This window comes from Miniopterus schreibersii, assembly GCF_964146895.1.
Source record: "Miniopterus schreibersii genome assembly, chromosome: 11".
NCBI classification, from domain to species: domain Eukaryota; kingdom Metazoa; phylum Chordata; class Mammalia; order Chiroptera; family Miniopteridae; genus Miniopterus; species Miniopterus schreibersii.
The window spans coordinates 68,859,902-68,883,410 of record NC_138111.1 but is presented as its reverse complement, the minus strand read 5'-3'; the positions used below and the strand labels follow the sequence as shown (position 1 = coordinate 68,883,410).

The window sequence follows — 23,509 nt, the reverse complement described above, 5'->3', positions numbered from 1 at the left end:
TTCTTTTGTAATGTCTGTCTGGTTTTAGAATCAGAATAATGCTGGCCTCATAAAATGAGCTTAGAGCCTTCTCCCCATTGAATTTTTTGAAATAGTTTGAAAAGATTAGGCGTTAATTCTTCTTTGAATGTTTGGTAAAATTCACCTCTAAAGCCATCAGTCTAGGACTTCTGTTTGTTAAGAATTTTGATCACTGATTTGATTTTGTTGGTAGTAGTTAGTTGGTGTAGATTTTCTGTTTCTTCTTGATTCAGTCTTGGAAATTTTTATGTTTTTAAGAATTCATACATTTTTTCCAGGTTGTCCAAATTGTTGGTATATAACTGTTCATAGTATGTTCTGTAATCCCTTATATTTCTATGGCATCTGTTATCACTTATCCTCTTTCATTTCTGATTTTATTTACTTGGGTCCTCTCTCTTTTTTCTTTATGAGTCTGGTGAAAGGTTTATCAGTCTGGTTTATCTTTTTAAGGAGCCAGCTCTTGGTTTCATCGATCTTTAGTATTGTTTTTTTAGACCCTATTTTGTCTATTTCCAATATGGTTTTTATTATTTTCTTCCTTCTACTCACGTTGAGCTTTGCTTGTTGTTCTTCTAGTTCCTTTAGGTGTAAGATTAGATTGTTTATTTGAGATTTTTTTGCTTCTTGAGTTAGGCCTGTATTGCTATAAATTTCCCTCTTAGGACTACTTTTGCTACATCCCATAGACTTTGGGTTGTTGTGTTTTCACTTTCATTTGTCTCCAGGTATCTTTTTATTTCCTCCTTGATCTCATTGTTAGCCCATTTATTGTTTAGTAACATGTTATTTAACCTCCATGTGTTTGTGTGTTTTTCAATTTTTTTCTTGTAATTGATTTCTTGTTTCTTACCATTGTGGTCAGAAAAGGTACTCGATAGGATTTCAGTCTTCTTAAATTTATTGAGACTTGTTTTGTTGCCTAACATGTGGTCTATCCTTCAAATTGTTTCATGTCCACTTGAAAAGAATGTATATTCTGCTGCTTTGGAGAGAAATGGTCTAAAAAATCATTTAAATCCATCTGGTCTAATGTGTCATTGAAGGCCACTGTTTCCTTGTTGCTTTTCAACCTGGAAGATATTTGCATTTATGTCAATGGGGTGTTAAAGTCCCCTACTGTGACTGTATTATTGTCAATCTCCCTTTATGTCCATTAAGATTTTATTTATATTTTTAGGTGCATAATTGTTTACAAAGGTTATGTCCTTTTGTTGGATTGATCCCTTTATCATTACATAATGACAATACATTTTTAAAATTCCCTCCCTGTGAGAGAATTTCACATGTTGCTTGCCCCAGCTAAAAAATGACCCATCCATGCTGGGCTGGTCAATTGAACATAAAGCTTGGTAAAGCCACCACATAGCTTTACATCACAATAGGATGGAAATAGTAAGTCAAAGTCGTAACTTTGTCAGAGGCACTTATTTACTATGTTTTCATCTTTGTTCCACAGACATTTTAAAAAAGGTATTTATATAACACATATGTACCTCGGCATATAAGGAGACACATTATTTATATTAGATATTTACTTTATTGAAAAATATGTTAGGTTTATTTAAAAATGAAGTCTCTTTTTGTATATTAGTTACTCTGGCCAGATCAAGAACAGACAGTGTAAGAGGTTCATCAGGGCTGAAATGAGCCTTATGTAAGTTCCTGACCTAGAATTTGGGAGTCATTACTCTTAATAAATTTCAAGTTCTCATTTGAAAGCAATAATTATCTTTTTTCATCAAACAAATAAGAATGTTTCTTATTAATTTGCTAGCAGCGATTCCCCTAACTAAATGAACTACCAGCGCCCATAGAGTGTGAAGGGTGACCTTTCTCTGGAGATGTGAACACCAAAAGGCCATCTTGAGAATATATAGTGTCCCCAAAAATGTATACACACACTTTGAATAACTATAGAGGCAGTGTTTATTAAAATACATTTCATTTTCAAAAATGAGCTATCAGCAGTTTAAGTGTATATACGTTTTTTGGGGAACCCTGTATATGTGTAAATGTGTTAGAGACTGGGATCCCATAGAAAGAATTAGACAGTGACCCAAGCAGGCGTGATTGGGCAACACCCTTCAACTCTCTTGAGGTGACAACCGCAGGAACCACAAGCTCCGCTTGGGCAGCCTTGGGCCAGCTGGGAAGTACATACAGTCCTGCCTGGGGGGGGGACCTCAATCACACGCCCATGCTGGACCTCCTGCATGGAGCCAGGGGCTGCGAGGCTGGCTCTGTTTTATAAGAAAAGATGCCTCAGTTCATTAGGTAGTAACTTTCTAAAATGGGGTAGCAGCACCCAGGTTGCTTTACTAGGGGGGAGTTAATTTACAAAGCATTCACTTACACTTAAAAGAAACAAAGGACAAGTCAGTTAAGGCTGTCGCTCTTCTGCTTGGTTGTTTGACCCGAGGGCCTTTGAACAGGGAGGAGCCGACCAAGGCTTGGCCTGCTCCACTCACCTGCCGGGTCACGGGCGGTCTCGGTGAGGTGCTAACCACCATGGCCCCCACTGTCATGGGCTGACAACCGCGTTTTGACCTGAAGGTGTGGAGTGTGTCCTAGCCAGGATACAACAAAGCACGTGATTGGGTCAGAGGAGGTTTAAACTGTGGGCAGCTGCAAGAATTTTCTTGTGGCTGACCTGGAGGACGGGCTCTGTGAAGCTGGGCGGGGCGTCCCGTAAGCGCGTGGCCTGCGTTAGCATCGGGAGAAGAAAGAGCGCTCGCTTTGTGTTGCAGGGCCGGTGGACACGTACAGCAGGCCAGAGGGGAAGGGGCACGCGGCCCCTGCGGGAGAGGCCCCCACCTACGTGAACGCCCCGCGCTTCCCGCCGCAGGCCGGGGCTGCTGCGGGGCGCAGCGCGGAGAGCAGCCCGAGGAAGGACCTCTTTGACATGAGTGGGTTTCCGTTCGCCTTTGGTTTCCTTGTCTTTTGAGGTTGCTTTCTACACTGATTTTATTAGGAATTTGTGCAATTACTGCATTTTCTGCCGGCTGGGTTTGATGAACGGTGCTGGCTGGCTGCACGTTCCTGGGTTATGGTTGGGCTTTCCAAGGCTTTGAACTCTGGCCAGCCTCTGCTTTGGGATTCCATCTGTCTTTTGTCCAAAGACAAAGTAATTTCCCCCTTTTTTGGGCATTGACTTACCGCTTGAAGATCTACACGTGTATTGAGACAAACAATATACATAAATAAATGCACTCATTTATTTCTTTACTTAAATATTAATTGGCTATTGTGTACCAAGTCCTGTCCTAGTTGCTAAGGATGCCACAGTAAAATGGCATGGCCACTGTCCCCACAGAGCTCTCAGTCTGCTGAGCAAGACCAACATCTAAGCGAGAACTTGCCACGAACCCCTCCCGTGTGCACACGCATTCCTCTCATTCCTCTCGTATTCTCTCTCTTTCTTGGCCACCACAAATCCTCCCCTCCTCTACTGAACACTGAGCATGTCAGATACTATTCCACTCACTGGGGAGATGCAGGAAAACAAAACAGGCGAAGTCTCTATTCCCGTGGAGCCGCAGTACTACTGTGTATTAGCAGGTAGAAACGAGCATTGATGGAAAACGGACAAGACCAAGCGAGACAGGAAACCACTTAGATAGTGATGCGGTGGCATGTGACCAAGGCCTTTCTGTTTGTTGTAAACGTCAGGAAAATGAAATCATCCCTGAACCGATGAACGGAAATGGAAACTCTTGTTAAGGAATTTTGAAAGAAGTTCCCAAGCTCACAAGCGCTTTCTATCCCAAAATTTCTATTTCAAATTCCTTGAGAAATTAAAGGCTAAAGAGGGACGGAGATTAACATTTAACAACTTTCTACCACGTGCTAGGCACTTATTATTTCATTTGATTTTTGCAGCGATACTACAGGTAGAGGTTATTACAGTCATGTGCCACAGAACGACGTTTGGGTCAACTCCAGACCACATTTATGGCGGTCCCCCGAGATTACGATGCAGCTGAAAAATCCCTGTTGCTAGCGATGTCACTGGTGTCTCAGCGCAGCACACTGCTCATGTGTTTGCGGTGGTGCCGTGCACACAAGCTCACTGTGCTGCCAGGTGTCCACGTTTGTGTGAGTCACTCTACAATGTTCATAAAATGACAAAATCCCTAACGACACATTTCTTAGAAAGTTTCTCCATCAGGAAAAGCCACGTGACTGTATTATTATTACTATTACTATTATTAGCCTTATTTTACAGAGGAGAAAACAGAGAACCCTAGAGGTTAGGGAACTTCACTGCCTGTAAAAGGCAACCTTGCTGGCTGACACCTGCTGTCCGCGGTACTGGGTGCGAGTGAGGACAGGGCTGAGTGCTTTATGATGAGGCGGCCCCACGACAGCAAGAGACCGTTCCTCCTCGGCCGCTGTGGGTTCACAGACGCTGACTCCATTCTGACCTACAAAGATCACCCGACCAGAACTGAAGAACCTCAGTGCTTGGGGGCACCTTAAAGATGATCTGGTCCAATCCCTTCACTTGAAATAACGTGGAAACGGCTTAGGAGGTGTGAAGTGACTTTCCCAAGATGCAGAGCAAACTGGTGGCTCTCCGAGCCTCTGCTCCAGGTGTGACGATGTCTCACAGCTGCAGCTTAGCAGCTGCATTTGTGGTCAGAAAGCTTTTCTGCTCACTTTAGTCAGTTTATCAGTGGTTCCTGGACCCAGAGCCTGAGAGAGTTAGATTGGCCTTGGGTTTCAGATGGGAAAAATGAGAACAGAGCCAGCATGTTCTCATCCACTGATTTCTATTCCTGCTCCCGAAATTAGAGAAGAGGAGACAAAAAGAAGAAAGGGCCCTGGGATGCTAGTGTCTATTGAAAAATATGAATAAGCACTATTTCTTCTTTATTTTGGACCACTAGAGCTAAATAATGATGGTGATGATGGTAGTGGCGATGGTGATGATGGTGGTGGTGATGGTGGTGATGGTGGCGATGGTGGTGGTGGTGGTGATGATGGTGGCGGTGATGGTGGCGATGGTGGCGATGGTGGTGGTGATGGTGGCGATGGTGGCGATGGTGATGATGGTGGCGTGATGGCGGTGATGGTGGCGATGGTGGTGATGGTGGTGATGGTGGCGGTGATGGTGGTGATGGTGGCGATGGTGGTGGTGATGGTGGTGATGGTGATGATGATGGTGGTGGTGGTGGTGGTGGTGGTGGTGGTGATGATGGTGGCGGTGGTGGTGGTGGTGATGATGGTGGCGGTGATGGTGGTGATGGTGGCGATGGTGGTGGCGATGGTGGCGATGGTGGCGATGGTGATGATGGTGGCGTGATGGCGGTGATGGTGGCGATGGTGGCGATGATGGTGGTGATGGTGGTGGCGGTGGCGATGGTGGTGATGGTGTTGGCGATGGTGGCGGTGTTGGTGATGGTGGCGATGGTGGCGGTGATGGTGGTGATCGTGGCGATGGTGGTGGTGATGGTGGTGATAGTGATGATGGTGGTGGTGATGGTGGTGATAGTGGCGATGGTGGTGATGGTGGTGATGGTGATGATGGTGGTGGTGATGGTGGAGATGGTGGTGGTGGTGGTGGTGATAGTGATGATGGTGGTGGTGATGGTGGTAGTGATGGTGGTGGTGGTGGTGGTGGTGGTGGTCATGGTGGTGGTGGTGGTGGTGGTAGTGATGATGATAAATGGTGGTGACAATGGGATAATGGTGATGATGGTGGTGGTGATGATGGTGGTGGTGCAGAAACAATAAAATACAAATTTTCAACTACTCCAGGTAATCAGGGAAAAGGTAAAATATAAAAGTAAACTTTTAATCAATAGTTTTACCTTCTTTTTCACCTCAGAATTATAAATGATTTCATGAGTATCAAAATGACCCAATTTTGGCTTCATTTGTTCTTGCAGTGCTTGCACTGACTGGCTTGGCAGTGTGTCCCAGATGAGCACTATAGTGCCAGACACTTGTGCAACGGCCCACGCATTGCTCAGAGAGCCTTTGTACAATTACTCATTTGAAATGAAACACTGAGATTTAATCAGACAGGCCTGCTGATTTGGTTGCCGCTGATACTTGTTGATGTTAGAGCAGGAGTCTCACTGCGACAGGGGCCCTGCAGTGAGGGGTGTCCTGAAGGGCCTGAAGTCAAGCTTACACTCAGACACGCTCACAAGAGCCTTTTCCACAGGGAAGGTCAAGGGGAGGTAGGGCTCCTACCCTGGGGCAAGGCACACAAAAGGTACCCAATTAAACGTCAGTTTTATTCTCTTTTAAAAAATTCACCCCATGCAAAGATTTTGAAATAAACATTTGATGGGTTAGGTTTAAGTTTTGCACAAGATCAAAATCTTGCAACTTGTCTTTCCTTTGTGTACCTCCTTTGGTTGGCAGAGAATGTATTTGTTAGAGGCTGGCCAATGTTCCAGAGAAAGCAGATGGCTTGTAACAAGCATGGCCTGCTGCGGGCAGGGGCGGGGGCAAGGGGCAGGGGGCAGGGGGCAGGGGGAGGGGCCTGGGGGCAGCGGGCGGGGGGCAGTGGGCAGCGGGCAGCGGGCAGCGGGCAGCGGGCATGCGAAACGGAAGCCATTCCAAGCAGCTGGGCCAAGCGTGTGCTTGAGGGCCTGGCGCGAAGCACAGCGCCCGGCTGCCCTGGGGAGCAGGCTTCTCAGGAGTCACCCCAAGGCTCGGGCTGTGCTTTCAAACGCTTGTTAGGAGAGTCTTGTCTTATCACCAGCCGGTCATTTGTCTCGAGCTCTGTCTCCTGGTAGAACTGCCTTTGGCCGCATCCCTCACACTGTGCTGTTTGTCATCTGCTCCTCCTGGCCCTGCTGCGGGCAGAACCCTTTGAAGATGCTCTGAGGAAGCGGCCGGCGGGCCCCGAGCTGAGCGAGGCGGCCTCGGTGGAGCCCATCAGCCCCGCGCCCCGAGCCCCCGCCGCCCGGGCGCTGGAGGAGCTGCGCGCCGAGCCCTGGTTCCGTGGCGAGCTGAGCAGGAGGGAGGCCGAGGGGCTGCTGAAGCGCGACGGGGACTTCCTGGTGCGGGAGAGCGCGGCCAACCCCGGCGCCTTCGTCCTCACGGGCAGGCACGGCGGCCAGGCCAAGCACCTGCTGCTCGTGGACCCCGAAGGCACGGTGAGTCCCCCGGGCGCGGGGCGGGCTGGGGTCCCTCCCGGGCCGGAGCCGGGCGGGGCTAGTGCTTCCAGGCCCCGCTGGGCCGGGCGCTCGGGGCCAGGGCCCCGCAGCCTGGAAAACCCGGGAAGTCACCAGGGCCCAGGCCGAGAGCCTGAACTCTTCTTCAAAACAGACGTCTTGGTTTTCCTGGGAAGCTTTCCCCGCGTCCACTCGCAGGGGCAGGGATGCCAGGCTCTCGGGTCTCCGCTTCCCGCCCGACGTCTGCAGGAGCCGAGCCGCAGGCCGCCCCTCGCAGGCCGTAGACGGCTGAGCAGCGAGGGCAGCCCTGTCCGCCTCCCGCCGGCAGTCACGCAGGACACGCGGGCTCGGCCCACGGCTGCGTCTCAGCACTTCCGTGGGCCTGACTAAACTGCCCACCGCCCGGTCAGTAGATGCACGTGACCTCACTGGGCACAGTCCAGGAACTGCTAAGCTTAGCGAATGTAATTACACGAACCCGGCCGCTGAGTAGATTCCGGGATTGTTGTTTCAAATCTGCCCGGTGACGACGGGCAGCAGGCGCGCTGGCCAGCGGGCGGTGGGCACTGCACCCGGGCTGACGGCAGGGCGAGGCGCAGCCTCCAGCTGCGGCCAACACGGCCTGGCTGTGGGTTCGGGGAGCGGCGGTGCCCCTGAGGTGACGCGTTTCCTCAGGGGTCTCGACCGAGTGACCCGCGCACCCCGGCTCTCCAGGCATCTGTGTCTACACCGCCCTTCCCGGGCCTGGGCGGCCACCCGTGAGAACATGCATACTGTCCGCCTTCCCTTCTTTCATTGTGGGGGTTTAAAAACACATGCACATTGCGGAAAACATGTATTTTGTGTCTGTGCACTTTAGGATTTGCAAACATGGTGCTGTTTCACAAATCCCATCTCATTCTTTGTGGGTTTTGTTTGTTGGGGGGAATCCCTTTCATCCACTTTGTACTTCAGGTCTTGCCCCCCTCCGGGGTAAGCGCTACAGCTTTCCTTTGCCCCTCGGCACGTGCCGCTGAGGTCCGTCAGTGGTGCCTCGTGTACACCGAAGGTAACTCGGGGGGCTGCCTGGGCACTTGCTGGGCTCTCACGAGGAGCCGAGGCACCGGGGGCACTACCAGCCCCTGTGCACGTTTCCCTCTGTACCCGGGACAGTGTCCCTGGGCATGTTCCAGGAGTGGAGAGCTCGTGGTCACAGCATACACGTGCCTTTGATTTCACTGCAGTTGCATTTGCGTCCAGAATGGCTGGCCTGCCTCCGCGCCCAGCAGAGCACGAGGGGTCCCGTGTGCCCCCTTCCACGACACCATCCCCCTGGTTTTGCTCCCCTGGTGGCACTGAGGACTGAAGGGGGCCCCGCTGTGGGCAGTGCCCTTCTTGGACTGCGCTTCATCCGCAGCTTCCTCCTGACGTGTGTGTTTCCGACCCCCCCCTCCCCAACACGCTTCTCTTCTAGTCTCCTAACCGGGCATTTTTGCTGAGTTCCTTGGTCACAGAATTTCCATATGATCTCCCCCACTTTCCCGCCTATTGGGTAACTTTGTCAGAGACACTGCAGCAAATAGAAGTATTTCTTTGGAATGTAGCCAATCCATCAATTTCCTCCTGTACGGTTTATGTTTTGAATTTTAAAAGATTTTCTCAGCTACAAATCACAGATATATTGTATTCCTCTATATTTTCTCCTATTAGCTTTATAGCTTTATCTTCTGCATTCATGACTAAAGTTATGTTTGAAAATGATTTAAGATAGAGATCCAACATTTTAAAAAATCTCCATGTAATGAGCCAATTATTGTAGTCACCCTCCGCCAAAAATGCATCTTTCTCTGTGGTGCCGATGCCCCCCTGTGACGAACTCAGTTCCCGGTGTCACGGGTCCACGTCTGCACGGCCGGCCCTGTTCCCTGATGGTCTGTCTTACTTTTTGCGTGGGCACCGCCCTGTGCTGGTCACCGCCTCGGAAACTGGCTTAGCCTCTGCTGGTGGGCGTCCTTCCTCCCGAAGCTCCTGCTTATGAGTTGTCTCCCTATTCTGAGATCCCTATTCTTCTTTGCTAATTTATTGTTTAACCACCCCCCCCAACCCCGACTGTAATCTCCATGAGGGTAGTAGTCTTGCTCACTTCGGTATCTGCCTGCACCTAGAATAGAGCCTGACACATAGTAGATATTCAACAAGCCTTAGACAAGTGAGTGCATAGATTAACCTCGGGACTTCTCAGGAATTGAGAGCCCAAGAAGATGACGTGGGGTGCTAAGGGTCACGAGCTATAAGGCAGATGTAGAATCTCAAATAAGGGTTTTTTCAAAAAAAATTTATCTTTATTATTGAAAGTATTACAGATGTCCCCTTTCCCCCCATTGACCCCCGCTCCCGCCCCCGCCCCTGGCCTTCCCTGCAGTATTGTCTGTCCATGGGCTATGCATATAAGCTTTGCGTTAGCCTCTTCCAGCTCCCCCGGCCCCTTCCCTCTGAAATAGGTCAGTGTGTTCCATGCTTCTATGTCTCTGGATCTTTTTTGTTTGTCAGTTTATATTGTTCATTAGGTTCCACATATGAGTGAGATCATGTGATACTTGTCTTTCTCTGCCTGGCTTATTACACTTAGCATAATACTCTCCAGTCCCTCCATGCTGTCCCTAAGGGTAGGAGATCCTTCTTCTTTACAGCTGCGTAGTATTCCATGGTGTGAATGTCCCACAGCTTTTTATCCACTCAGCTACTGATGGGCACTTGGGCTGTTTCCAGATCTTAGCTATTGTAAACTGTGCTGCTATGAACACAGGGGAGCATATATTCTTTCTGATTAGTGTTTTAGGATTCTTAGGATATAGTCCCAGAAGTGGGATCACTGGGTCAAATGGCAGCTCCATTTTTAATTTTTTGAGGAAACTCCACACTGTTTTCCACAGTGGCTGGACCATTACTGGGGTTCCTTTTCCCCACATCCAAGAGACATATGAAAAAATGCTCGATGTCACTAATCATCAGAGAGATGCAAATTAAAATGACAATGAGGTACCACCTCACAGCTGCAGGAATGGTATCATCCACAATCAACAAGCAAATCAGGTTTTTCTAAACAGAATCAGCCCAGAGTTCTTTCCATTTGCATAAGCTCTCTGTTAATTCAGTTGTTTTTATCCAGAGAAAACAGGAGAGAAAATACCTAAGCAATTCAGTGAGAATATACATCTTTCAGTTGAAAATTTTAGGTATTTTAAAAAAATTAAAAATTAACATTTAGCTAAATTATACCATCTTATAGTCCAAAGATTATTAATTTTTTTGTTCACTCAGTTCATATAGACAAACATATGCTATAAAGAGATATGTACTACTAGTAACATATTATACATTCACACAGCAGTTTCCAGGTAACGTAGATGGTAAAGAGGAAATGGGCTGTGGTGATGTGTTTAATCAAGGTGTCCATGCCAGCCCCACGCTGTGCCGTGTACACAGCTAAGAAATTTGTAAGTCACACCTATTAGTAACTTCTTTTGGGGCTTCTTGCTGGATCTAATGATCTAGTTCAGTTGATCCTCTGGGGGCCAGCTTTAGCTGAAAAGGAAAATGGAAATGAAAGACTAATTAAAAATGAGATGTTGCTTCCTTGCTGTGAGGACACCAAAATACACGAGGAACACATTCTCTTCAATATTTATTCATCTGCTTTTCATGGTAATTAGTTAGGCTCCGACTGTAAAGGGGTAGACTTAGCAGAGCAGCTCACTCCGAGAAGTAAGGATGCAAACAGCTGGCTCTGCATCTAAAATTCTTAAATTCATTGCCAAGTGGAACCTGTGTGCCTTCCACTGAATGAGCTGCTGCTGCCAGGGCTTGGGTGTGGCGGGCACCTGAGCCCTGGGCACCTGAGTCCCGGGCTGACCTCTCTTGCTGCAGTGTGCTTCACATAAGAAAGTCAGTGCCTGCCCTCCTCCTGCAGAGGTCACGGCCAGGAGGGGCCGACTCTCTGCAAGCCATCGTGTGCCTTGGAAAACCCTCGAGGCCACAGAAGACCTCAGCCAGGCCACAAAGCAGGCTGTGAGTGGAGGGAGTTGTGGGGCTCAGGTCTGGGTGGGCAGTGGGGCAGGAGAGACCCTCCCCACATTGTAGACTCCCTGGCATCTTCTTCCAGGCTCTGGAACTTAGGGGGAATGTCAAGGTGCCTGAGCAAAGCCTGAGGCTATGAGGTTCCTGGATGGCTTCAGCTAGGAACAAGGATCTGCCAGGGCTTGGGGTGGGGACAGAGGTCCCAGCTGAGGAGGAGACCCAGGTCTGCCCAGATTGCTAGATGCCCTCCTGGCCTCCATCACTGGCACTGTGCCTTTGTTCTGAACAAGTCTGTTCAATAGGAATTACCGTGCCAGTTTGGTCACTGTCACTTGTGGCCTTGGATAAGTCATGTGACCTGTCACCTTGCCATCAAGTGAGGGTGGTCTCCCAGTCCAGCTTCTCACAGCCCCGGGAGCAAGATGGGGCCCCTGGTGTGCTCTGGGCCTGCCGCTTTCTGCCTCATTCACGGGATGTGCGTTCGGTGCCGTAGCTACAGGGCTGTTGCGTGGCTTAGAAGGAACTGCTTGGGGAGGGCAGTGCCCGGCGTGCTGAAGGAAAGCGCATTTCTAATTCCCCGCCCCGTATCCTGATGGCCACAAGAGGGCGCCAGAGGCACACGCCTCCACCCTAGGGTGCCGGCGGAGCCTCACCTGTGAGGGCTGAGACCCAGAGCACCCCGCCCCCAGGGGCCTGGGGGCCCACAGGCCTGAGGGGTGCCACTGCTCATGCCCTCTTGGCTCCTCTTCACTGTTCACTCTGTGCTCATGGATGTTTGCGAAGGTGTCAGGTTAGCTTTGCCCGACGAATGTGCCCACCTTGGACTGGCATCCTGGGCCTGGCTCCTTGCTGTGTGAGCCATTGGGGGGTCCTCTAGGCTTGCAGGTCACTGGCGCACACAGCTCTGGGGACAAATCGAGTGCACTGGTCCCAGCTCTCCTCCTTTAGCAGCCGAATTAGGGCTTTCTGCAGTTTTCTGAGCAGTAACTGACCCTGGTGGCCTCAGAGGTGAGCCCGCGGTGGTCACTAGCAGGCCAGAGTGGGTTTTCCTGGGCTGAGAGTGCTCCATTTGGAGACACTATGCTCTGTCCCACCCAGCTGCACAGGCCCTAAAAGGTCATCTTGGAGGTGGATTCCTTGTGTTTGTCACACTTTCCTTACAAATCTGAGTTCCAAAGGGCTGGCCCACCCGCCTGGCGTCTGGGAGGGAAGCACAAGCAAATGGGATGTGATTGTGCAAGGTCTGCCCAGGCCTGCGACTTGGCCCTCCTGTCCCTGCCCCTTGGATACCCAGCCCCCGCACCTCCCAGGCCCCACCACATCACCGCGATGCTCACGGGCCCCACTTCCACCTTCCACCTTCCACCACTGGGCTCACCAGGGTAGAAAGCGCAGCCTGGACACCAGGCACCCAATGCCCCTTCCGACAGATGTCCGCGCTTTGCTTACTCAACCTTGATGGAGCAAAGGTCCAGAATAAATGTAGGGGTGGCAGTGAGGGGAGCTCAGAGATGTCACTTGGTCTCTCTTGTGTCCTCCAAGCCCTAAACCTGGACATTCTAGTCCAAAAACAGGTTCTGAGCTTGACCCCACCCCTGCCTCCCCGGTGGACACTGAGGGGGTGATGCCAGCTGACCACACACCTGTGCAGCTGAGCATGCATTTCTGTCCCTGCCTGGGAAGAAGTATACTTTCTTTCTTTTTCTTTCTTAAAATATGTATTTATTGATTTTAGAGAGACAGGAAGGGACAAGCAGAGAGATAGAAGCATCAATGAGAGAGAAACGTCCATCGGCTGCCTCTTGCAGGCCCCTACCATGGATTGAGCCCACAACCCAGGCAGGTGCCCTGACTGGGCATTGGTCCGGTGACCTCTTGGTTCCTGGGTCAGGGCCTCTTGGTTCCTGATGCTCAACCACTGAGCCACACCGGCCAAGCAGAAGTTACCTTCATTAAGCTGCTGTAGGACCTTGGGAACTTCTGCCTTAAAAAGGTAACACACTTTTAGGAATAATGGTTTACAAAAATCAAACCAAAATAGAAATTCCTTGCCATGAACAACTTTGGGAACCCCAGGTGGCCTTGTTTAAAGACGTTGCCTTCTCTCCTTTATGAAACTACATTTAGCCTGTCTCCCCCCTGCTCGCCTGCAAAGCCTTAGCCCACCCAACACTATCAACTTGAATATTTAGTCTACTCTTCGAAAAAAAAGACTTTATTTTTAGAGAAGTTTTATGTTCAGAGCAAAATTCAGAGGACGGTGCAGAGATTTCCCACATGCCCTCTGCCTGCTTCCACTCATGCCCGCACGGCGCCCCCATCAGCTTCCCCCAGATGGTACATTTGCTACAGTCAGCGAACCTGCACTGACACAGCATCGCCCAGAGTCCAGAGTTTACTTAGGGCCACTCTTGGTGTTGGGCACTCCGTGGGTTTGGACATGTAGCCACCATTATTGTATCGTGCAAAATAGTCTCCCTGCCCTGAAAATCATCCTCTCTGCTCCGCCTATTCGTCCCCCTCGCCCTTGACACCACTGATCTTTTACCGTCTCCATAGTTTTACCTTTTCCAGGTGTATAGTTGGAATCACACAGTATGTAGACTTTTCAGACTGGCTTGTTTCACTTAGTAATGTGCATTCAAGGTTCCTCCACCCTTTTCATGGCCTCATAGCTCCATATCTTTTTAGCGCTGGATAATATCCCCTTGTCTGGCTGGGCCCCAGTTTATTTACCGTTCGTGCACTGAAGGACACCTTGGCAGCTTCCAGCTTTTGGCTGTTATGACTAAAGCTGCTATAAACATTCGTGTGCAGGTTTTTGTGTGGACATACGTCTTCAACTCCTTTGGGTAAACACCAAGGAGAGCGATCGCCACATCATATGATAAGATTGTATGTTTCGTTTTGTAAAAAACTATCAGAGTGTCTTCCAGGGCGGCTGTTCCGTTCTGCATCCCCGGCAGTGAACGAGAGGTCCTGCGGCTCCCGTGCTCAGTGGCATTTGCTGCGGTCAGTGTCTGGAGTTTGGCCGATGTAATAGGTGTGTGGTGGTGTCTCATTGGCTTAATTTGCATTTCCCCGATGACAGAGGACTTGCAGCATCTTTTCATATGCTTATTTGCCATCCAGATGTCTTTGCTGAGTTGTCTGTTAAGGTCTTTGGCCCATTTTTAAATGGTTGTTGTTGTTGTTTTTATTGTTGGCTGTAAGAGTTCTTTGTATATTTTGGATACCAGCTCTTTATCAGATGTGTCTTTTGCAGATATATTCTCCCAGTCTGTAGCTTGCCTTTTCATTCTCTTGACAGTGTCATTTGCAGAGCAGTTTTTAATGTTAATGAAGTCCAGCCTATTATTTCCTTCACGAATTGTGTCCTTAATGTCATATTGAAAAAGTCATCACCAAAGCCATAGTCATCTAGTTTTTTCCTATGTTATCTTGTAAGAATTTCACAGTTTTGTGTTTTACATTTAGGCCTCTCATCCATTTTGAGTTCATTTTTGTGAAAGGTGTAAGGTCAGTGTCTAGATTCATTTTTTTACATGTTATGTCCAGTTGCTCCAGCACCAAGAGAAGATGGTTTTCGCTTCATTGTATCATCTTCACGCCTTCATCAAAGATCAATGACTATATTTATGGGGTGCGTTTTTGGGCTATTTTGTTCCATTCCCCTGTCTTTACCCTGTGGGTCTGATGGACACATTAATGGACTTTCAAATGTTGAACCAGCCTTGCATACTCAGAATACATCTCATTTGTTCATGGTGTATAATTCTTTCTAGACATTGTTGGATTCAATTTGCTAATGTTTTGTTGAGGATTTTTGCATCTGTGTTCATAAGAGATATTGGCCAGTAGTTTTCTTGTACTGGCTAGCTCTGCGCTTGATATTAGGGTAACATTGGCCTCATCAAATGAGCATTCCTTCTGCTTCTACCTTCTAAATGAGATTGTAGAGAATTGGTACAATTTCTGCTTTAAATGTTTGGTAGACTATTCTAGTGAACCCATTTGGCCTCTGTGTTTTCTGCGTTTGAAGATTATTAATTATTGATTCAATTTCTTTAATAGATATAGGCTTATTCAGATTGTCTATTTCCTGCTCTAGGAGTTTGGCAGTTGGTCTTTCAAGGAATTGGTTCGTTTTATCTGAGTTACCGAATTTTGTTTGGGCCTAGATTTGTTTACAATATTCCTTTACTATCCTTTTAATGTCCCTGAGATCTACAGTGATGACCCTTCTTTCCATTTCTGATATTAATAATTTGTGTCCTTTCTTTTTCTTGGTTTGCTTGGTTAAAGGCTTATTGATTTTATCTTTTTTTAAAAACTGGCTTCATGGATCATTAGTTTTCTCTATTGATTTCTCATTTTGATTTCGTTGATTTCTGCTCTAAGTTTTATTATTTATTTCTTCTATTTACCTTGGACTTAATTTGCTTTTCTTTTTCTAGCTTCCTAGGGTGGAATCTTAGATTACTCCTTCAAGTCTTTCTTCTTTCCCACTATATCATATTTAGTCTGGTCCCCTATCTTCACGGTGGCCTCCTCATTGCTGTGCAGAGCCTCACACAGTTGTCTGGGAGACACTCCGTGTGTCACAGCTGCAGCGGAATCCTTTCAGGTATCTGGAGAGGTTTGCCTTAGGTTTGTCTGGGCTGCGGAGTGTTTCTAACCAGCCATGGCACTGTGGGCACATGGGCACAGAGCTCTGTGGGTTGCAGGTCCTCTGGGCAGGAGCCAGGCCCGGGTTTCAGTGAGTATTTATGGGAATGAAGTGAACTCGCTAGTTCTTTAGATGGTAAATCGATGACTTTCCTCTTTTGTGTGTCTTTGTGTACCTGTGTGTTTGTGTTAGACAAACCATGTACTCCTAAACACTGGTCAGTGGCCCTCAGTTTGGGTGGCAAGTTGGAATCACGGGTGCAGCAGAAAACACATTTGTGCTCAGGCCCCACCTCCAGTTCCTGATGGAGTCTGCCTGGGTGCGGGGTTAGCGAAGCTCCTCAGGTAATTTTGACATGAGCCCAGGTTGAGACCGCTGTCCCTGACCCTTTCCTGTCATCAATCCCCGTTACCCCAGACGTGCATGAGTGTTATTTGTTAAGAAGTGGGGGGAAGAAGTCAATGTCAAGGCAGCACGCTCACAACACTAGGCTCAAGCTGAGCTCCTGGGGGCTCCCGGCTTCCAAGGAAGGGGCCTGCCCGCGCCACTCAGGTGGTCCTTCTGCGCCGGGCATTCTAAGGAGCTCCAGGAAGACTAAACAACCTCCATGGGAAGATGCCAGAAAGTCCTGTAAAAAGATTCCTTTCTGACCGTGTCCATGAGTTTACATCTTTACTGAGGCATAATGCAAGAGTCAGGGCTCCCTGGCCTGGGTGGTCTCTTCTCTCTGGAGCACACAGAGATGGGTGGGGAGGGGCCTGCCTCAGAACTGGATCCCAGGAGAGGAAAACGTGCTGCGTCATTTCAGTTTCTGCTATTGCCTTTGGCTGATACTTGGTAGAGCCCAGAGCAGGGCCCTGGACAAGGGTTCCTGTGCACACCTGGAGCATAGCTTTGGGGTGGAAGCGAGATGGGTGGCTCAAAGCCCAGAGAGCAGTGTCCCATTGGTGAGATGATGGTGGTGGTGGGGGGGAGACAAGAGTGACTACCCTAGGGAAGGGGGGTGCAATTAAGAACTTGGGGAAAGGAGAATGTTAGGTCAACAGGAGAATAGACAAGCCCCTGGAGTCCCTGAGCGAGGGGTGAGAGACAGCTCGTTGCCATAAGGGAGGGAGAGGCTCCCAGCAATAAGGTGGAGAGAGAGGTCGGGGCACCCAGGCATCCCAGACCCACCACAAGGGCCATCTAAGGGCCTGGAAGGGGAATGGGTGTAGCCAGGCACCTGCCCCCTGCCCCATCTCCAACTCCCTCTCAGAGAAGCAGGCCCCAGGGGGCTATGTCCAAAGCATGTTGGGAGATTGATCCTGGCCAGGCCTCCTGCTGCCTTCTTCAAGTGTGGTCTGTACCCGAGTGTACCAGCTCAGTGTGTGTGGGGGGGGGGGGGCAAGGACTGCCATGCAAAGGCCTGCAGGTGGGAGGGGCATGGGAGCCTGCAGGCCCGTGATGGTGCAGGACAGCAGACAGAGGTCTCTGTGATGGGTCCCATGAGGAAGCCTGGCAGGGGGCAGGGAGCTCACTGTGGCACCTGGTTGCAGAAGGTGGGGCGGCTGCGGCTCAGTCCTGGAGGGGGGGACGGATGAGCAGACAGAATGACAGGCCAGCAGCAGTGACCAGGGTCTGTGCAGATACCATCTCTGAGAGCACGGGGAGCCCCAGGCTCCCAGGAACTGATCCTCCAGTTCAGATGGTCTGGCTGGCACCGGGCAGGGCCTGCTCTGTCATTTATGCCTGTGGGCGACCCTGACCTTCCCTCCGTGCCCTTCACAGATCCGAACCAGGGACAGGATCTTCGACAGCATCAGCCACCTCATCAACCACCACCTGGAGAACAGGCTGCCCATCGTCTCGGCCGGGAGCGAGCTCTGCCTCCAGCAGCCCGTGGAGCGGAACCCGTGACCAGCCGGCCGCCCCTGGACACTGCACCATGGACAGGAGGACTCGGGTCTCCCCGTGGATGGGCATCGGCTACAGCACCTCGGCAGCTGCCCACAGGCTCGGAGCCTCGCTCTGAAGCCCCAGGAGGAAAGCGTTCGTAACGTGCAGGTTCCAAAACTTGTTCTGATTTCTCGTGTGCATAGTAGGGTGTACATACCTATACAGCCTGTACAAATGACCCTCTATATTTCTATTTTTTAAGACTAAGAAAGAGGTAAGACTAATGTTCTGTGTTGTATGTTTTTAATGAGAAAAGTTTGACTGTAGTTGTCTGGGCAAAACTTTAATTCAACTGATCATTCCACTGGGAAAGTCCACCAGGAAGGGATGACCCGAAGTTTCCTATCAAGCACAACACGGGGAGCGGAAGCAAGCGGGAGAGTCGGTAACTGGCACAGCGCTGAGAGAGCATCAGGCAGGAGGCCTCCCCGGAGGCCCGGCCCGCGTGCAGGGCAGTGTGACCGCCGGCTCTGACGGTGTCCCTCCTCCAGATGCCGCCGGGCTGTCTGCATCACGCCTGTGCGCACAGGTGTCCAGCACCTGGGGGCGTCACCTCAGCTGTGTCCGGTCGTGCTGAGCACAGGGACGCTCTCCCCAGGATTCCGGTTGTCCAGGGGTTCTTGGGGATGCATTTAGCTGGCAAATATGGCACAGAAGAAGCCTCACTAATGAATATCTTGACTGGCAAATGCTCCCCTTGTTTCTATCTGTGTAATGATAAATGAGCAACTGTGGAGGGGTAGCTGGACAGAGCCTTGATGGATGTCCTTGGGGCCGATCAGTTCATTCCAGACTGCTCCAGGAGCTTCTGGTGAAACTGCCCCCACCCCTTACATTCAGTAGGAGGAAAGCACGTGTACAAACTGTACGTGCTCAGAGCTCTGTGCTGGAGGCCTCAGCACCAGCCGACCCTTCCTCCTGGGTCCGTGTTCGCCTGGAGCTGGGGACTTCCGAGAGTCAATGTCAGTTTCCGCTTCTGGAGTGACTGGTGGGTGAGGTGACTGGTTGTCTCTTTAGCAGGTTTCCCTGTCGCTCCCTGAAAAGGCATGTGCGCCACGCAGAGTGGAGTGTGGCTCCCTTGGTTCAGGTAAAACACTGAGTTCCAGATGGATTTTCTGGTGTTGGGAAGTTGTCAATGTTTATGACCTTAAAATGTATCTGGGATGAGATTACCGTGTGATTGGGCAGGTGCCTTTTAGAAGGCCGAGGATTCATGTGTGTGCTGGCACCTCCTAGCCGGGCTGCGACACTGGCCCTGGCCCTGTGACCCCCCAAAGTGTGCCCACCTCCTGGATCAATGCCACTCAAAGGCGCTCACCATGCGCTGAGACTTGAATCGTGATAACTTTGGTGCTTCAAGACTGAGGAGCCGAGGAGAGATTTTAAAAATTCTAATAAGCACTATTTCTGCAAAATTCCTAAGTGTGTGGACCCACATTTCCACTTTTGGGGATTTGTGGCCAGGATGGGAGAATGGGAGATAGCTGATGGGCAAGGACGGGTTGGAGCAGGTCCAAGGCTTCTTGTGTAGCCTTCTTTGGAGTTCTTGGTCTTTGAGGGTCTAGTGCATCCAAGTTGATAGTAGCTTCAATCTTCTAGAATGTTCCGCAGTGGATCTGAACTAATCAGGCTATCCTGCCGCTTCCTGGAATGGCTCTGGTTTCAGGGGCAGTGTAAATGCCTGGCCCCAAGTCACCTGGCAGCAGTGGGGGCTGAGGGGGATGTGGGCAGCAGCTGGCCCTGCCTCAGGCCCTGCCTCAGGCCCTGCCTCTTGGCCTATGACAACGCAGACTCCAGGGTGCTGGGGGGACCTGCCCTGCGCTCCCCTCCGGGAGGCCTGCAGCCCTGCGGGCGCACATGTGTGTCTGAGCTCCGTGAGGAAGCAGGAGCCTTCTCTGTGTGTGGTGTGCACACATATAAAAACAGACGGGATGGCTCTCCTTTCCACAGCCTCTCGGGCCCCACTTGCAAGGCCAAGAGCTAGCGTGACAGGGAAAGATCGAGTGGAGTGAAGGTTAGGGACCATGAGCACCGAGCATTTGACCTGCTCTGCTTTCCTCTTGCACCTGCAGCCTGAGTGGCTGCGGGCTCTGAAGTCAGTGTTTATCTCAGCGATAAGCAACATATAGATGATGTTTTTTGCATGAGAATCAATTTAGAAAATTAAAAGTATTTGGGGATCAAATTTTGTTCAACATGAATTCAAAATATGCATTCCAAAGCTCAGGTTATGAGCCCAGGGAGCAGGCCTGAGGCACGAGGATGCAGGGTTTCCCTCGGCCCCCTCCACTTGTAAAGCATGGTAGAGCTCACGTGAGTCAGCTCATCTCTTCCCTCAGGCTCCTGCCATGGGCATAACTGTGAGCCTCACTCACAGGCAGGGAAACTGAGGCTCCAACTTGCTCCCAGCCTTGCCGTTGGTGGGCGGCAGAGCTGTTCTGCTCATTCCTGGTTTCCCCAGCTCTGCTGAGCTTGGGGGCACGACTTGGAGGCCGATATGATGGGGCCTCCTCCCTCTCCAGACTGAGTCCCTCCTCCAGCAGCTTCTCCCACTGTGTCCCTGCCTGGCAGAGGGGGTGGAGCAGCACTGGGCGGTAAGCATGTACCCTGCTCCACGGCCCGATGCCCAGGACACGTCCTGCGGCCACACACAGCCACCCTGGGCCCCTGGAACACATTCCGGGCCTGCTGCCCCTCCCATGGGCCCCTGGCCACTCGACACAGGTCCCCTGGGTGTGCTGGGAGCATAGGGTGGTCCCGCAGGCCTCTGGGGCCCCACTCACTCCCCCTCCCACTGGGACCAGCCTGTAGGAATTCCCTGTGCTTCAGATGACACTCTGGTCCTGCTGGGAGCTGTGGGACCCCCTAGGAAGCTACGCAGCTCTGGTTTGTCAGCTTGGATGCTTGACTAAGGGAGAGCCTGAGTGGCCCGGTGGACAGTCGGATAAACGAGGCACTGAGACAACTGCCAGTCTGCATCCTGCACTTAAGCTACCACTTCTGGCCTTTTAAAAATTATTATTTGAGAGGCCAAAGGACTGGCTCACACTCAGCCTTGACCCATTTCAGCAGCAATTCTAAGGCTGTCTCGGTGTCAAGCTGACCGACAAAGATCCAACTGGGAGATACGTGGTGTCTTGAGGGTTCTCTGGTGGAGAGGGTCACCACCGATAGTTTCCGATGGGGACAGAAAGTGACAAGCTATGGAAGGAAGGGCAGGCCTGGGGGAGGGGGAGGGGATGCAGCAGCAATGTGTGTGGCCCCCAGAAAGACCCCCAGGCTCGACACTGTGGACATGTTTTCTGACTCCACGCCTGTCCTGGGGTCCTGAAGTTTTCCCTCAGGTGGGCTCAGATGCTGGGTGGCTCCTTTATATAAGCAGTGCTTTAAACCGATGGCCCTGTCCTGTTTCCCTGAAATCAGTCACTACCTGAAGGCCAGTCCTGTTTCCTTGGATCGCAGGGTCCCCGGGCAATGCCAGCAGCTTGGCTCTGCACACGAGGCCGCGGGCCTGGCGCTAGTTGCTGTTTGTGAGCCGGGGCTGCCCCGCTGCGCCGCAGGGCTGTGCCGTCCCCAGTGAGGACCGTGGGTGTGGAGATTTAGCACAAGCATGAAGGACGGTGTTGCTCCAGCTGCGTCACTTCTCTCACTGGCCCGGGGTGTCCGGATGCCACACGCCTTCCCGTGAGTGCCGACCACCCTGACTGGGGATGCGGAGAACGGCGGGAACACTGTAAATAGGTAACTGCAGGACACAGACAAATCTTGGCCTTGGGTTTCAGAATTATCCTCTGGTTCTGTAGTGAAACTTATAAAATTGGTTCTGAGAAAGAGAAGTGGGAAAACGACTTTGCTGGACTGTCGTTCTCCCCAGAGGACCATGGGCAAGGGGGCGTCATGGGACAGTGCAGCTGGAGGGACCCACTTTTCAGAGAGGGAACTGGAACCAGGAGACTGTGGGAGGCGGTCACTGGCTGAATCCAGGACAGAGAGCGCAGGACTTATTAGGGTCCTTCAGGGCTTGAGTAAAGCTCACCCTGGGGGGACATGGCGGATAGTTCTTCCATCCTTGGGCTTACGTTTACCCATCTTTTTTCCAAAATGCATAAAGGCTTGCAGGAGTCGTCACATGGACACTCCGGAAATGTTTCCATGCCTCTGTGTAGTTTGGGGAGCCTTCAGCAGCAGACCCTGAGAGAGGATCTGCGTGGATGTGGTGTCTCTGGGTGGTGACCCAGGGGTGGGGGAGGGAAGGAAACTGACAAGAACACACACAGGCAGGCAGATCACCAGGGTGCAGACAATTAACTGCATGGGGACTGCCGGGGGCAGGGCTGGGCACGCCTCAGAGCTGAGCCACTGGACAGGGGGGCTGGGCACTCGCCCAGGCATCTGGCACCCCACACCTGTGCTCACCCCCCGGCTCGGAAGTCCTCTGGCAGAGAGGCAGGAGCTCCTGCTAGGCAGGCTTGAGGTGGGACGCAGCCATCAGAGCCACCAGGGGCCCTCCCGAGAGCTCCTGACTAGTAGGTTCAGATGGGGCCTGAGAATTTGCATTTCTAATAAATTGTGAGTGATGCTGGTGGGCAGTCTAGACTTTGAGAACCACCGTCAGGTGTGAGTTGCCAGCCCTTACATATCCCTTATTGATGGCTTTCTTCCTCTGTGATTATACAGAGTCAGGCAAAAGCAGGTTTACAGTTGTTCGTATGGAAATTAATGCAATTAATAAATAATACAAGAACAAACTCTGCTGCACATGCTCACAACTGCAGACCTGCTTTGCCCCCTGCGGCTCTTGCCACTCCACGTCATGGATCCCGGGGTCTGTGCTGGGAGTTTGCAAGGGGAGGATTCCTCAGCATTTAGAACTCCATGCAGTCACTGCTGGGAGACAAAATGCCATCAACCAGCCACCATCTATTTATAATGGGCTTTATGCATATTTATAAGTTTGCAAGCAACCTAATGCAGTTTTAAAACTGGCACAGTTTATAGCAGCCGGAAAAACTGTCATGTGAGAACTTGGAATGCCGGTCACATGTGTGTGTACATACACAGACACACACCTGCGCTGGTCATCGCGTACGTGCACACACATGCACACACACACACACACGCCTGCGCTGATCACGATGGTCGCGTGTCTGCCCGTGTGCCCACGAGGGTGGCTCTACAACCCGCAGAGGGGAGAAGGGAGCATTCGTCCTGTGGTCACCCAGCAGTGCGCACCTGTGGGTGGCCAGGGTGGCAGACGGGTCCTCGGCGCGGTGCCAGGGCCGGCGAGCGCTGCTCTCCTCCAGCAGCTGGTGTCTGGCACACTTCTCAGGGTTTCCAACCACCTTCTCTCGGTCTCGTCCGCACACTGTTCACATGCGGCGGGCCCTGCGCTGGCTCCGGGATAGAGACGTGAATGACGGGAGTGCCCGTGTCGCTTCTTTTCCTTCCCGAGTTCACAGGGCTGATGAACCTCTTAGGCCCCTAAATCACAGGGCTCCCTCCCGGGGGCTGGAAGAGCCACTTTCATGTGGGAAATGAAATCTCAAAGGCTCCGCTCTGTTGAATCACCTTGAAACGCTGTAGGTAGAAAAATGTGCACGTGGGAGCGCACACTGTGGTCCTAGGGTTCAAGGGGGCCCAGTCACACCTGGGACGTATCCCCATGACCAGGGCTTCTGCCACCGAATCAGGT

At 51.0% G+C, this 23,509-nt stretch overlaps 1 protein-coding gene across 1 annotated transcript in view; it reads left to right on the top strand.

Annotated features, from left to right (window-relative positions):
* Positions 1–17,778, top strand: part of SHC3 (SHC adaptor protein 3) — a gene marked incomplete at both ends in the record, with an annotated part of 115,459 nt that extends 97,681 nt beyond the window's left edge. Inside the window, 3 exons of the mRNA XM_081150843.1 lie at positions 2,772–2,930; positions 6,847–7,139; positions 17,650–17,778. Coding sequence (XP_081006969.1) covers positions 2,772–2,930; positions 6,847–7,139; positions 17,650–17,778 — 581 coding nt within the window. The remainder of the gene's footprint in view (positions 1–2,771; positions 2,931–6,846; positions 7,140–17,649) is intronic.
* Between the last annotated feature and the right edge of the window lie 5,731 nt (positions 17,779–23,509).